Below are 14,975 nucleotides of genomic sequence, written 5' to 3'. Positions count from 1 at the left end.
CCACGGGGAATAGCCGGGCTATTACGGTAGTCGGTGGTGTTGAAGAACTGATGTATTTGATCCATTGTCTCCTCAATCGTCTGTAGGCGTCTGATACGTAGATGAAATAGCCAGAATGTATCATGCTTTCCGGCGACGATCACGGGAAGGGCTTGAAACGTAAGTGGAACGGGGTCGAGCGCCACATCGTCCGTATTGTTGATGAGTGGCATGATGAAATGAGGGCAAAGTGATTACTTGTGGTCATCCGCTTGGTGCAAGACTTGACAGTTGAAGGTACCCGAGTCGTGGATTTGTAGATGAGAGGTAGGATATGCGAGCCCTTAAATTGGAGCGCTATCGCAAGTCAACTGTTGCTCAATCTCTAAGTGATGCTGTCGATACCAGCACATCGTCGCAACTGGGACCAACCCACGGCGAATATGATTTGCCTGGCAAGAGGTCACTACTCCCTAGGCATGGCTTAACGTTTATGTCCGACCGTCTTGCCAAACCATTTTGAAAGTGCATTTTTGACAAACGTTGCGTCCAACTAGATTATTCAGCTAGCCGAAACGGGCTTCCACTTTCCATCTTTTCTATCATTACCAGAATCCCATTTCATGAGGCTTTCTCTGCGGGCTGTTGATTGGGCACTTCAGATGCAGCCTGACTCCATGTGGACACCACCCTGTCGCGACAGCCTGCCTGCGAACACCACCCAACTCAGCTGCCGTCTATGGTTGGCGCACACATCAGCCACAAAAGCAATGAACGACTGGCATTCATCGAAACCGCCTGTATGCTTGCTGACGTAGGTCAACGCACTTGATACCACCAGTTTGAAAGTAGAAGAAGGCTTGCTCACCGAACCGGGACCACAGCCACACCCGCTGCTCTCGGCCGTCCGCGAATGTGCAGCTCCAGCCTCCTCCTGGCCACCTTATTTACCATTTAAGAGACAACCTAAAGCGCCTTTCTGTTTGCGAGGATCTCCTCCACAATGCGCTCTGGTCCGGCAGTAGGCAGGTATGTTATCCAACCTCCGAACTCATGTGTACTCGATTCTGACCAGGTCACTGGGGCAGGTGAGCCTCAGTTGCTAGTACTCGAGGGAGTTATCCGGCATCTCCACTCAGAACTAAGTCAGCAATGCACGCCCAATACTAAATATACCATCTTGGAGCGATTGTTGCCCGTCACTTCGCGCCAGGGCTCCGCCGTCGATCAAGCACCTATCACGACAAAGCCTACAATTCTGGGGTCGCTAAACTGTGTCTTACATCGAACCGAGACTTGCCGATCGACATGGCCGGGCGGAATAACGGTGGTAATAGACGACTGGAGCTTGATTCCTTCTCCGTCTTTGTCACTCTTTACGAGGAGTTTCGAGCTACAACAGGCTTCCAAGCTCATCGCAAGAACATGCATTGCCCAGTTATGCTGTTCGGCTCTGGCAGTTACAAGGGTAGAGTGGCTTCCTGTCATGGACCAGGGTATTCATCGCACCAGAAGCTTAAGTACGTCTTCTTTTAGTCCCTGACTGAGACAGACGAAATAACCTATACCTCACAGTGAACATTTACGACGCCAGCATGCCCCAGACCTCGCCAACGATGGAAAAAGAATAGCACCGGTTCTCAACCGGACAAAGTACGACGCCTGGAAGGCCTGGACGGATTCATTGCCCAGAAAGGGCTCTGCCCTGGATGAAAATGATATGCGAGAAAAGTGGTGGGATACTGCGGTCATCCTGGGTCTACAAAAGAGACCAAAGGTCCTCCCAGAGAAGGGTAATGTCCTTCACCCTGGTCGTGGGTTGAGAAACTTTCTGATTTCCCTCATTCCAGCTCATCTGGCGTCCGCCGCCGACGAGATACCGTTCATACACGCGTTCGACCAATGGCTTCGCAGCAACCGAGGGTTGATGTCCACCGCAGAGACTGCACTCAACCAGTACCTACTCGGGTACTCAGAGGGGGCTGAAGCCAGTTGTCATCCTAGCGACCAAGGGTCGATGGCTAATCCACAACCTTATGCGTCTATGGTAGATCTTGCGACAGAAGATAATGACGACCAGACGACACCTCGTCCATTTGGCGAGCCGCAACCTCGTGCCCAACATTCCCAAACCGGAAACGAGAATTTCCCGGACAACGCACAATCCCCCGATTTATTCAATTTCAATGTATCGACAGAGGAAGGGTCTCCTATTGACATTCTAGACATTCTAGACATCGTAGATTTTGATATGTTTAACTATGCAGAGGGTCCATCCCAGCCGTTGGGCCCAGGTAGAGAGCTAGGAGAGATACAACCAAAAGGCTCAAGTTAGTCACATCGCCCAGAGGGCTATAGAACTGGTCGCAAGGGGAAGGCCAGAGAGAGCCATCGACAGGGGGAGCTAGAGGATGTTAGACAGAGGGCTGGAGAGAAGCGTGTAGCCCGCAGCCATGGGTCAAAGTCAGCGACGGTAACTTGGTCTCAGAGTCCTTAAGCATTTCCTCATAATCTAAGAATACAGGGTGTCCCGGTGTACTTTTCTAACCTACGCGCCGACGCAATCACAACCAGTCTAACTCAATATCTCATCTAGGGGGGCCGCCTGGGCCAGGCTGGCCCCCAGGCATCATCTGACCCGAGCCATCACCAACCCACCTGTACTGCATCATTGGCTGTTGCCCAGGCTGTGGCATCATGCCCGGGATCTGCATTTGCGGGTGTGTCATGAGCACCTGCGGATGAGGGTGAGGCGGGTGAGTAGGATGTTGCGGCTGCGGCGGCGACGGGCCGGGAGGCATCTGTTGGTGCTGCTGATGTTGATGGTGCTGCTGTTGCGGCTGCTGATCTCTCATTTGTCGTCGGACTTGTAGCCACGAGAACAACTCTGATGATATACTTTCAAACCCATCCTTCAAAGATGAAGCGATATCAAACCTCTCGGAGAATTTCCCGAGCGTCTCCACAACTTGTTGTAAGCATCGTATGCTCCTATCCACGTTATCCTCGCCACCCATTTGACGGTGTGGTAAAGGAGGAGGAGGTGCTGTCCCTGGGCGTGTGATGGGCGGTATGATGCGCTGTTCAGAGAGCAGAAGTTCGCGGGCAGCGCTGAAGACAGTGAAGAACTGCATTGCCACGAAATAGACCTTGAGCGCATCAAGGGAGGTGTAGAAAGCCGGGTTGACGGAGTTATGGGCAACAGCATGAATGGTGTTCATGTATGCAATCGCGTGTTCGAAGATCAGCTTTCGAGCGTAGTCGGTTAGGTGAGGAGAGCGATCACTAGGCGCGAGGCAATAGACGTAGCTATGCCTCAGCTCCAGCTCAAATAGCTCCCGAATGCCAGCCGGAAGACTGTCCTTCTCGGGCAGGTTTTCGTGCCACTCCCTCATCTCAAGGCACATTTGCCAGATGAAAGAAGCAGGATCGGGGAGCGGCGCTGAGTCTCCCTGATGCAGGGTTTGGTACCACTCCGACTGGACGCGTCTGAGCTGGAACAGAAGCAGCGCCGGATCGGCAGACTGAGTTCCAGTGATGGCCCCGGATGGTGGTGCCGAGGGGCTTGGGTACTCTACGTTCACTGAATCGTCTGTGAACGAGAACGATCGGGCGCGGCTCATACTGATTGTTCTACGCTCAATGTCAGAAAGTATTACAAAGAACAAAATGGAGGGGGAACATACCTGTCAAGCGCGTACACACAATAAAACATTCTCCTTCTTAAATCTTGGGCGTTTTTGTCAGGAACCTGCAGCTGAGGCGGGTCCTGGTGAAATCCCAAATCAACTACTGCCCTGCTTGCGAACCCAATGAGATACCAGCTGTCAAAGTGAGCCGGATCCAGCATGGAGTACTGCGTGAAGAGAATGAGGGATGAGATTTGTGTTGGGTAACCGGGCATCAGCGCCTTATCGGCAAACGGTAATGCTCGAGCGACAAAGTCAAGGCCACGGCGATAGCACTCGTCGTCTTTGTTTCTGCTTTGGGCGGAGTAGCCGATGGCCAGGACCATGTACAGCAACCAGTAGTCGGAGTCCTGAAGCTTTTCTTTCACCCTCTCATCTTGTTGATAGAACGCGTCCAAAACGTTGAAAACATGGTCCCTGGGGAAGCAGGGAAACAGGGCATGAACGTTGTTCATGTAGTAGTCGATGGTGGCCGCGGCGTCCGTTCTCGTTGGGAAACTGTCTTCCGTCGGATCAGGAACTTTGTCGTTAGTCGCTGCCGCCAACACCAAGCGAGCAAACGTCATGTTGCTGAGGGATGGCTCAAAGTCACGGGTTGTTGCGTTGACCGAGCTGTCAGGTGTCAGTGAGGAAGACGAAGCAGAGCTATGGGACCATCTTACAGAAAGCCAAAATCGGATACAAGGGCGTTGACATCAGACTCTTCTCTACTACGTGCGGCTTTTCGGTGGATGGCAGCTCGGATGTTGGCTAATGAGTCTTTGCGATCGGCCGGAGGAGCAGCTTCGTCGTTAATGTGATTGCTGACCGACGCCTTCCGATTTTGGGCGAACTTTAAGCGCTTCTCCAACTTCTCGATTCGCAGTTCCAATGCGGCGACGTAGCTGCGATTCATCAGCGATCTATGCCTTGATGAAGGCTCTCTGAAGAGCGTACCTCCTCTCTTTGCCTCGGGCAAACTGGTCATTAGCACTGGAGCACTCATTCTCACGGCCAGCCTTCTCACAGGCGGTGCAAGCTGGGAGCTTGCCATCACACTAGAATAGCAAACCTATTCATCAGCATTTCCTCTTTGATACGTCAGGCTGGGCAGCTGAGGAGGATCCAATGTACCTTGACCTTTGCGGCTCGACCTGTGGGGCAATGTTAGCTCTGCATGAGGTAGAAGCAGTCAGCCGCGCGAACATGGTACTCACATCGCGAACACGCTGAGACGGGCCGCGACACCCGCAACAACGGGTTATCTGAGAAACTTGATCGCGGCATTGGGGGCGATGAGATGCGACGGGGTGCGAGGTGCCGTGCCTCGACGCCGCACTACAGAGATAGTTGTGGACTGCAAGCCGTTGAGTTACCCACGCGGTTATGATATCGACCTCCGGAGAGCTGCAGACGGAATGAATGGCGATAAGGGCGGTGCCAGATATATCTAGTATGACGTCGGTGATTAACGTTGGGAAAGGGGCCGGGGTGAGCAAAGATGATGAAGTCGGGACGAGATGAACGTAAGCGGGCAGAAGGCCGGGTTTGTCGTCGGACTTTGGAGGTCCAGACAAGGCTGCAGCGTGGGTAGCAGAGCCCGGAGCCCGGTAGTGAACAGGTCGTCAGATTGCAAGCGCCAGGTCGCGTGTATGCTGCAGTGGCGCGTCGGCTGTCGGATGGTTCTGGAGCTGGAGCTGAAGCTTAAACTGCTTGGATGCGTCCGGCAGGTAGGTCACTGTTGCAGTGGTGATGCGATTAAGAGGCGGCTAGAAGCTTTGCGGCTGTTGGGAAGCAGCACGAAGCGTTGGTAGGTATCTCGCAGTCAGGGAGTGATCTGCAGCGCAGAAGTGCAGCAGATGCGTGACGAAGCGCAGCAGGAGTGCGAGAGCGAGGGGGTTGAGCTCCAGGTCAGCCGCTCCAGACGAGACGGCGCGCGAGTCGTTCACCTCGGGCCCTTGCAAGCGGATGGGTAATAGATAGCAGCAGTGCCGCCCGTCTGTCTGTCCCTTTGTACGTATTCGTATACCGTCTGCGAAGTTAGGGGGATGTAGACTGCAAGAAGACAAGGAATTCGCAAATCGGTATTCCGCGGGGTTGTACTGGTCGCAAGCAACGGCACAGTCTCGAGGTAGGTCTGGTCTTGGGCTTTGGAGAGGAGGGATCGACGGCACAGTCGAGTTCGACACGACTCTTCCCCTCTCTTGTGCGACTGCCAGGTTGTTGCAACACCCTCTTTACCCCGCCTGGGCTCCGTTCACATACCTACTTTGTATGTACGAATGTACCTGCGGGATACTCAGCACTCAGTGCCCTGGAAAGCACCACCAGAGCTGCTCCGTGCTGGGGCAGGGAGGTACAAAGTGACTTGACGACGACGCTTGCAAGCCTCCCCTGCCCCTTGCCCTCTTTTTCCCAAGATAAAGCCCGCCCCGGGTCCCTTCCCCTGGGCCACTGCCACTCACGTCCTGCTGAACGTCGAAAATTGGCCTGCATCATGCCGGGGTTCTGACTTTTTGGCAAGTCTTGTGCGCGGATGTGCCCGTCGGGAGCGCCGACATGGAAGATTTCATCGAGGCATACGACGTAATTTCAAGCCGATAAACGCAATACGCAGTAGTTTGGGGTCAAAAATAGCAGACGAACTATCGCTCAGGGCAACACACGACAGCCTTGAGAAGGCGAGGAAGCATCGCAGAATCAATCAGAAGACGTCCTGCAGCAGAAAGGAGGGTGCCTGTCGTGGTGATAAGGTTCTGCTCGGGCCCGTCTCACATCCAAGACGGCCTCCTTGTCAGTTGGGCGCGACCTTGGAGTCCTTGACCTTGACCGAGACCGTCCATGTCGGCTGTCGAGGGCTGTGATAGGCACATGTTGGGCCAACAGAGGCGTTTTGATGGCGCGAGTCCCTCTGGCTGGCCCCACGCTTCTTTTCGTTGATCAGATGACTTGCCGTCTTGCGCAATGCACAGCATCGACACTGCGGGATGCCGCAAACTCAGGCACCGTCTTCAGCTTTTCTCGGCTCGGGGCCACCGTCTGGCATCCCCTGTTGTTCCCTCTTGACCTTGGAAGCCATTTTCGAGATAGACGAGAGCGAGCGTCGTTCAAAGTACGGCGGGTACATCGGACTCCGTCAAACGTTCAGTGCCTGCTGGGGGTTAGGTAGTCTCGTCTCTGGCGCTGAGTGCCAAGGTACCTGGGTGCGAATCACCAAATCGGGAATAGCGCCCACAGGTGACTCGGGACGAACAAGACGAGGGACGGAGACCGGAGACCAGGGCACAATGGACGTGGACGCGGACGCAGGCGCGGACGTACGTACTGTAGACGTAGGCGCAGGCGCAGACGCAGACGCGAGGGTACGTGGAGCTCGCGAATGTGTAGATAAGAGTAGCGGCTCATTCATCGGCAGACGAACAATAAACCAGCGGCGAAGGGCGAAGTGACTCAGTTTGCGCCATGCGTGGCGGTGGAGAGGCCAGACCAGAGCCAGACAGCCACGCGCCGCATGGCAGGTCAAACAAGGTGATATTTTTCTTCGTGCAGGTTCGATGAGACAATCTGAAGGTGCGGTGCGGTGCGTTGCCGGTGCGGTGCCGTGGGCATGGAGCAAATTCCCCTCGCCGAGACTGGATGGCAGAAGAAGTGGGAGTCTGGGAGAAGCAAAAGAAGGGCCGTGGGATCCCCTTCCCCCACTCTGAAAGGGAAGGGGTCGAAGGGGTCCAGTCCAGCAGGATTCCAGGAGCTGAGGTGCGAGGGTATCGTTTGCGTTCCTGGGTTGCGTGATGCAGGGCCCTTCGCTGCTTGGTGTCCCACAAGGCGAAAAATTCTGACAGCTTCGCTGTTTATTTCTGTAATAAAATGGAGCGGCATTGACAAACGATGGTGATCGCGATATTGAATAAAGTGCGTAGTGCTGCGTTAGCATGGATGATACTACTCAGGGCCTTGATGGACGAGTATGGATGGCTGTCAAAAGTGACAAGCGCAGTCCGGTCCGTCCGTACGAAGTACTATTCGTATACCGAACAGCGCAGGGCGTTCTGAAAAACTGAAAATTGAGTGCAGTCCAGACCGGCGAATGCCAAAGCATGAAGCGCATGCGTCAGGCAGTTGGGTTCGTGGTAGCGCTAACAGAGATCGATGCAGGGCTTGTCCAGAAGAGGCTTGCTCAGCGCCGGGAATCCTTCGAAATGAGGTTTAGGGCGGGGTAGAGGGACAGAGCCGCGAGGGCAATCGAGCAAGGAGCGTTGTGATGGACAGACAGCGGTGTGATGTGGACGTGGGGAGGGCGAGGGTCGAGGGTCGTTTAGTCATGGCTCCGTCATGAGCGGCACTTTCGGCCGTTGATGTTTTCCATGATCCATTGTATCGTGCCGTGTGTGTTTGGACTTGTTTCTCTTGATTGATTCGTGCTGTTGTTCAAAAATAACAATAAATTGTCGTCTGTGTGTTGAGCGGTCGCGATCTGGACGATCGATGGTTGACTCTCGGCTCGGATGATGTGACGAGGCCTGGGCCTGGACGTGGGCATGGCGCGGAATGGTATGGTATGGCATGGCATGGCATGGCCTGGCCTGGCGAGCCTGGGACGAGGACGAGGGCAGAATGAAAAACATGGGGAAATTCTGCCGGCTCGGTTATCCGCCAGGCCGATCGCGCATGGAGGCAGCAGCAGCAGCAGCAGCAGCACCGAATCACCGATAAAGGGTTGCTGCTGAGGGAAATGACCAAGGGCTGCAAAAGCAGGTGAGTCGTGTCGTGTCGTGTCGTGTCGCGGTACTGCGTAAGGTACCTTGGACTGACTGCCCAGTTGGTTAGTCAGTCACAGCTCGCACTTGGACGTGGACTTGCACGTGTGCGAAAGGACAGGTCATTGCCAGGACTCAGGAGGTGATGCGACTGCGTGTGTCCCGTCTCCTGTTTCCCGCATCTGCTTCGCTTTCCTCTCCTGCCTCCTTTCCCGAGTCGCATCTGCTTCAGTGTTCTTTCCCGTTCTCAAGTCTGTGTCGCCGTGGAAAGAACAGGAGCTCGCTCAGACAGTGTGCTGCACCTGCTGCAAGAGGTGGCCCAGGGATGTGGGGTCTGCGTGGAGACACACGGCGAATCAGAACTTCGGATGGTCGGGAACGCGGGCAATGGAAAGAAAGAACGCACTGAGGAAGGAAAAGGTGGGGCCAGGCCTGCCGCTTCCTAGGGCAGCCAGCAGGTGCAGAAGCAGGAGCAGCAGGAGCAGCAGGAGCATGATCCCGTCAAGATGGAAAGCACAAGCACAGGCACAGGCACAGCCAGGAGCAGGAGCAGAAGCTTTCCAAATGGCAACTTCGACTCGAGTAAGGCGGCCGCAGGAGGAAAGGGGGGGAAACGGGGGAAGCTGCTTTCCATTTCTGAGGTGTTCTTCCGAGCGCCGCAAACTTGATTACCATCCATGGATCTCTGTCTGGTCTTTACCGAACCGAAGTAGACACAACTCTCGGGTAAGTTGCTCATGGATGTTCCCTCCTTCTCTCTTCTCTGGCTATTGTGAGCCTGTGAGAGCAGCCCCAAACACCTTCATGCCACTCTGGATTCGCAGATGCCTTTCCACAAAATGTCCGTCCTTGGGCCTTCCCTCCCTTGGCAATATCCCATCTTCCAAGCTCCAGGGAAGAGCCCCCTGGGTAGGGCTACCGGTGGCGCTTGTACCATCCGGAGTAGTGCATATTGTCCACATTAATCTGTGATCACTGATAGGCACTCTATGGAATGTTCCCTGGGGGCGACGGCGTCTTGTTCGACTCCGTTTTCACCCACAACTTACAAGTTACCTTGGTAGGGTCAAGTAAGGTAAGGTACTTGACGAGAAGAGACTGACTGACAGACTGACAGCCAGCGCCCGTACTATGTATGCATGTACAGTGTCAAAGTACGATACGGATACCTACCTTACCTACCTACATTGCACTTCAAATGGAGTCCCGCCCACCTGCCGTGCGCACTGCTACTGTTCCAGCGTCCAACGTCTCCCGTCAAGGCCAGGTGCCAGGCCAAGGAAAGCCGTCCCTTTTTTTCTTCCAGAAGGAACAGCGCTGTCGTCCTGTCTTAATGTTACTGTTAAGATCTCCACTGCAATGGTTCTGAAACGCCCCTACTGGCCCTTGGTACCTGTGAACCTTGCCCGTCGCCTTGCCCGATTCCAACATGCCGTGATTAGCGAATCAGCACCCCGTCCTCTGGTGGACTTCGGGGGCTATTCTCCAGCATTTGCGTCTTAAGAGGTACATTATGGCCCGCCGTGATCATCGCTGTCACGGAGGTATCTTTTTTTCCCGGCAGCCACATGCCCCACTGCCTCCTGCACCAGGACAGGCACCTAGCACCACCACTGCCGCCAGCGCCCCCAACCATGCACGCCGCACGACAACTGCGCCCGACCGTCACTCACTGTGAGTATCCGTACGGAGTAAGGTAAGGCATGGGCTGAGGTGTGGTGTAGGTACCTAAGTCGATGTACCCTGTTTGGCGTGCGAGCTGACTGCCAGTGACTGCCCTGCCCGCTGGTCTGCGGATCGCGGTCGGCGGGCGTGCGGGCGGACGACCTTGCGAGTGAGTCCTTGGACTTGGACTTGGACCTCCAAAGTGGGACCTTCATCGTCCCTTTCGTCTCCCATGCTCGACGCCTCTGACCAAACAATCGACCACCGCCGAGTCCACGCGACGAAGAACGCCCCTCTTATCCTCTCCCCTCGCGCGAATAGCTTCGAGCCCGTTCTTCCGAGAGACTGGCCAAAGACGAGAACCCGTTGTCAAACCATGAGACGTACTGCCTCGACCTGTACCCGATCGAACCCCTCATCTACCACCATCTCCGCCTCGTGAACCATTCGCCGTCGCCCGCCAACTGCATCTCTCTTTCTGGTCCCCGGACTCTCCAGATCTTCCTCGCTCCTCCCAAGCTTCGTGGAGAGCAGCACCGCCTCTTCCGGCTCTCGCGACTTCTTCAGACCCTTCACGATATCTAAGCTGGGGATTCTCCTCAGCTACTAGCCCGGCCGATGGATGCCGCCGCCGTCTTTCGCCATGGCCTGGGCAACATGAACAACATGAACATGATGGCGCGAAACCCGCCCTATCATCACCATCCTCCCCCGCCGCCTCCGCCTCACGCCTACCACCACCAGCAGATCCGTGGTCCGCCGCCTAGTCGTGGCGACGACCACGACGGCGATGGTCCTTCGAATCGCATTGCCCATACTCTCACCGCTTGCTGTCGCTGCCGTCAGGTGTGTACACCGTCCTCGCCCTGTTTTGGCCCCCACCATGTGATACCAGGAGTGTCCTCCCTTTGACCCGTGTTGACCTCTCCTCCTCTGTAGCGCAAGACTAGATGCGATCCGACCCTGCCTCGTTGCCTTCCGTGCGAACGTGCAGGCTCCGTATGCGAGTATTTCGACACTACCAAGGGAAAGAAGATCAACCGCAACTATGTCATCAAGCTTCAGGAGAAGGTGCGCGCCCTCGAGGCGGAACTGCGCCAGTACACCGACGAAGACGACGAGTTCTCCCACATCGACGAGGACATGGTGCGCCCTGGTGGTTTGGTGAAGCTGAACGATACCGATGAAACGCCTCGATACCTGGGCCCAAGCAGTGGCATTGCCATGACCCGATTGCTTGTCCAGGGCGCGAAGCTCTTCACTGATTCAAAGAGAATATCCGAGTTGATCCCAGAAGTACGCGCGAGAAGAATGACGCGCATGCAGTCAATCGTCATGACAAGGGATCGCAAGAAGAGCTATCCAATGGTCAGCGCGCACCCAGCTGCTGCTCTGCCTACACGACCTGTCGCGAACAAGCTGGTGGACGTCTTCTGCCAACGATGTAAGCTCCTTGCCGCGTATCCTAACTTTTCACCTTCTAACGCATGTCTCGTACAGCCCAAGTATTCTGGCCCACACTGCACGAGAAACAGTTCCTGGAAGACCTCGAGGCCGTATTCGCGGGTGACCAGGATCCCTACAAGAATCTGATTGTCCGCATGGTGTTCGCAATCAGTCTACAGAAGCTGGATCCGCAGTACGCCGGACTGGCAGACAGTTACTACCTCGCGGCTATGGAGCACTTTGAGGCGGTCGTTTGTCCAAAGGACCTCAAGTCGTTGCAGAGTCTGGCCCTAATCGGCCAGTACTCGTTGCTGACTCCGACGAGGACCGCCGTGTACTACATGGTCGGTTTGGCAGCTCGCATCTGTCAAGCAGAGGGCCTCACCGACGAGAAGACCATTGCTCAGGGGGGCCTACTAGACCCCCTGACCCTCGATATGCGCCGTCGTCTTGCCTACGTTGTCACTTCAATGGAGGCAGGCCTGGCACACAGCATGGGCCGACCCAACGGGTTCTCCAAAGTAGACGACCGTATGGACGTCGAGCCCTTCGCTACTGTCGACGACGAGTACATCACTTCCGAAGGTCTTCTTCAGGGGCCCCCAAGCGAGAACAAACTTGTCGCCCTGCACTTTTTCAAGATGCGCATGGAGCAAGCCGAGATTAGGAGAGTTCTGTACGAGAAGAAACGGGAGGAACCCAGAGATGAGAACCATCCTTGGTTTGCCAAGATGGAGCGCGAAATTCAAGGCTGGATCGACTCGTCGCCCCAAAACCCTGCTTGGTGCAGGCCATGGTAAGTCTATTATCGCGATTGCACGATAAATCCATTGCGGACACAACTAATCGCACAATCCCAGGTTCACCGGAAGATATCATCAGATGCGCATCTTCCTCTACCGCCCGTCACCACAAGTCCCCAGGCCGTCAGCTCGAGCCGCGTCTATCTGCTTCGAGGGAGCTTCGTACATTATCAACCTTTCAAAGCAGCAGATGGAGAAGGCAGCTGTCGACATCACATGGGTCTTCTTACTGAACCTCTACATGTCTCTCAACACCCTGCTGTGGACGATCTCGTATCCCGAAATCCGGCAGGCTCACACAAGAGAAGAAGTCGAAGAGCTGAGCGACCAGACGCTCGATATTCTCGAGCAATGTACGGAGCGCTGGCCAGGCACTGCTCAAGCTGTCCAACTTTACTCCATCTTTGCCAAGGCGTGCTTGCAGAGCTACGAAGCCAGAGACACTCCCGTCTTGCAATCCTCAAGCACCTTCACCACTCCCCCGTCCATGTTTGACGGCGATTCGCCGCAAGGCTCAGAGAACTCGGCATCTACGGCACCCTCGGCAGCCCCGACGTTTAAGGTCAACCCGCCCCACAATCCTCCTCAATTTGGGTTCGTCTTCGACGCAACCCCGGAGTCCATGAACACATTCCAGTGGGACAACAGCTTCCCGCCCCCTCAGCCGACTTTCCGCTCAAATTCTATCTGGGGCAACCCGACCGCCGACTCCATGGGCCGCCGATTCTCGGCGTATCCTCCTGATTCACCCATGCCGGACGATGCAACTCCGCCGGCGACAACCACGCCTGGTTATACTTCCTCATCGCCGCCGAGTACCATTGGCAACGCGCTGCCGACGCCGCCGGAGTCATTCGGACCTATGAGCCAGCCGATCGGGACACCAACAAATTCAAGCTCCACCATCTCGCCGCCACCCATGAGCACACCTGGGCCAATGGGCACACCGGGACCCATGAGCACGCCGGGAGGAATGGGAACTCCCGCAATGCACTCATCCCCTCTTATTCTTCAACAAGGCACACCGAATATGGTGCAGCACAGCACAAACATGTCCCCACCACCGCCGCCGCACCCGGGACAGCGGGGGCCGGCCTTTGGCATGCCGCCGACCTCAGCACCACCGCAACGGCCGCTGCCGTCTTACAATCCAGTCAACGACTGGTTTAACCCGCCACCACCATTCATCAACCCCGACGCCTTTAGCTCCATGAGCAACAGCTTCTTCGGTGACTCCCTCCAGGTTAACGGGTTCAATCACCAGAATCCTGGCCTCGGCCTTGATCATCTCGGCGGCGGCCAGCCCTTCAACTGGTCGCAGGAGCGCCAGGGCAGTCTCAGCCAACAGCAGCAGATGGAGTTGATGAACGTCCTCGAGAACGAGGGCATGAGCGATATTGACGCCCTTCTCAACATGGGCATGAACGGCACCGCCGGGCCCGCGGCTAACTGGCCCCAAGCATGAAAGTAACGTATAGATAACAGAGAAAACGCAAACGCAAACACAAACACACAGTAGGAGTTTTGGGGTTGCGGAGAAGACTTTGGAGACATTCTGGTTATGGAGGTGGCATTTCTTTTTGGGCATGGGTGCGTTGCGTGTGTGTATATATACCACGGAGTCAAACATCGGGTGGGGAGATCTGTGTTGGCATGCGGACGGTGGTCGCAGCGATGCGCCTCCGCCGGGTACATGAAGATATTGATAATGGTTTCAACCAGCACTGTCCGAGTCGTCATCGAATGTAGACTGAACCAGACCAATCATCGTTATTTTCTTGAACTTGCAAAGTTTTGCAAAGAGTTTCGTTTGTCGTTGGTTGCTGTCGGAGTCCTCGAGTTCCTCAACGGCCCAAAAGTCGGAAGTGTGCAATCGATTAGTCAGAGTCCTCACGCATGGTAGTACAATCACGACATCACGAGAACCATTAAGTGGAAAAGAAGACATTCATTCAGATAGACGGGCTAGTCTACCATCTACCTGCATTCTGCCTCCCCTCCCTGCTGGTGGCGAGCCAGCATCCTCCGCCACGAAAACCTTGGTTGCCAATATGGCAAACCCGCGGGCGAAAAGGAAGTACCTGCCACCGGCGTGTCATGTCGATCGATGTATTCTTTGAATGACTGCCCTGATAGTCTGTGATATCTACCGCTTCGTTCGCAGGATCGGAAGGACCGAACCCGCTCTAGGAAACGTGAGATAGAGTCAATGCAAGGCGATGACGGACATGGTCGGATGCCATGGTGCCAGAGCCATCTTTTCCACCTGTCCATGAAGGCCTCAGTGGTGCATGAGATGTGATTAGCATTGAGGCCGAAAGGTTGCGCGCCTCTTGAATAGGCTTCTGTCATAACCCGACTTTGGCGCTTAGTGTTTGGTGAACGGATGCCCCTCCATCCGGGAATATCCACGTTTTCGGACGGCTGGCCAGAAAGACTGGAGAGCCATCGGGAGTCGTGAAATAGAGTTGTGCTGGTGGAAAATGAAGGACCGAGACATGCTTGCTTGGCATGGTGCTAGATCCGCCTTTGCATCAGAGAGCGCGCTGGGCAGTTTAACGTCGTCGTGGTCGAGACAGAGAAGGGGAATGCGAGCCATGCCCGGGACTGGTCGCTATCAATGACAAGGAGTTTGTTGGTATCAATGAAGGCCGCATGAC

General features: G+C 55.3%; 2 protein-coding genes across 2 annotated transcripts; one reads left to right on the top strand and one right to left on the bottom strand.

Moving 5' to 3' along the window:
* Positions 1-2,567: 2,567 nt before the first annotated feature.
* On the bottom strand, positions 2,568-4,934 carry uaY-11 (Positive regulator of purine utilization; the record flags this gene model as incomplete). The annotated part of the gene is made up of 6 exons (XM_036641993.1): positions 2,568-3,612; positions 3,666-4,280; positions 4,331-4,552; positions 4,605-4,705; positions 4,782-4,801; positions 4,865-4,934. The coding sequence occupies 6 exons, from the start codon at positions 4,932-4,934 to the stop codon at positions 2,568-2,570; spliced, it is 2,073 nt and encodes a 690-aa protein (XP_036493064.1).
* A 5,789-nt stretch (positions 4,935-10,723) lies between these two features.
* uaY-0 (Positive regulator of purine utilization) lies at positions 10,724-13,780 on the top strand (the record flags this gene model as incomplete). The annotated part of the gene is made up of 4 exons (XM_036641992.1): positions 10,724-10,912; positions 11,006-11,510; positions 11,567-12,308; positions 12,373-13,780. 4 exons carry the CDS (start codon positions 10,724-10,726, stop codon positions 13,778-13,780), a joined length of 2,844 nt encoding a protein of 947 aa, XP_036493904.1.
* Positions 13,781-14,975: the final 1,195 nt, after the last annotated feature.

This window comes from Colletotrichum siamense, assembly GCF_013390195.1.
Source record: "Colletotrichum siamense strain Cg363 chromosome Unknown KSG_Cg363_contig06, whole genome shotgun sequence".
In the NCBI taxonomy this organism is placed as follows: Eukaryota; Fungi; Ascomycota; class Sordariomycetes; order Glomerellales; family Glomerellaceae; genus Colletotrichum; species Colletotrichum siamense.
The sequence above is the reverse complement of the archived record's forward strand: the minus strand, read 5'-3'. Positions and strand labels throughout refer to the sequence as shown.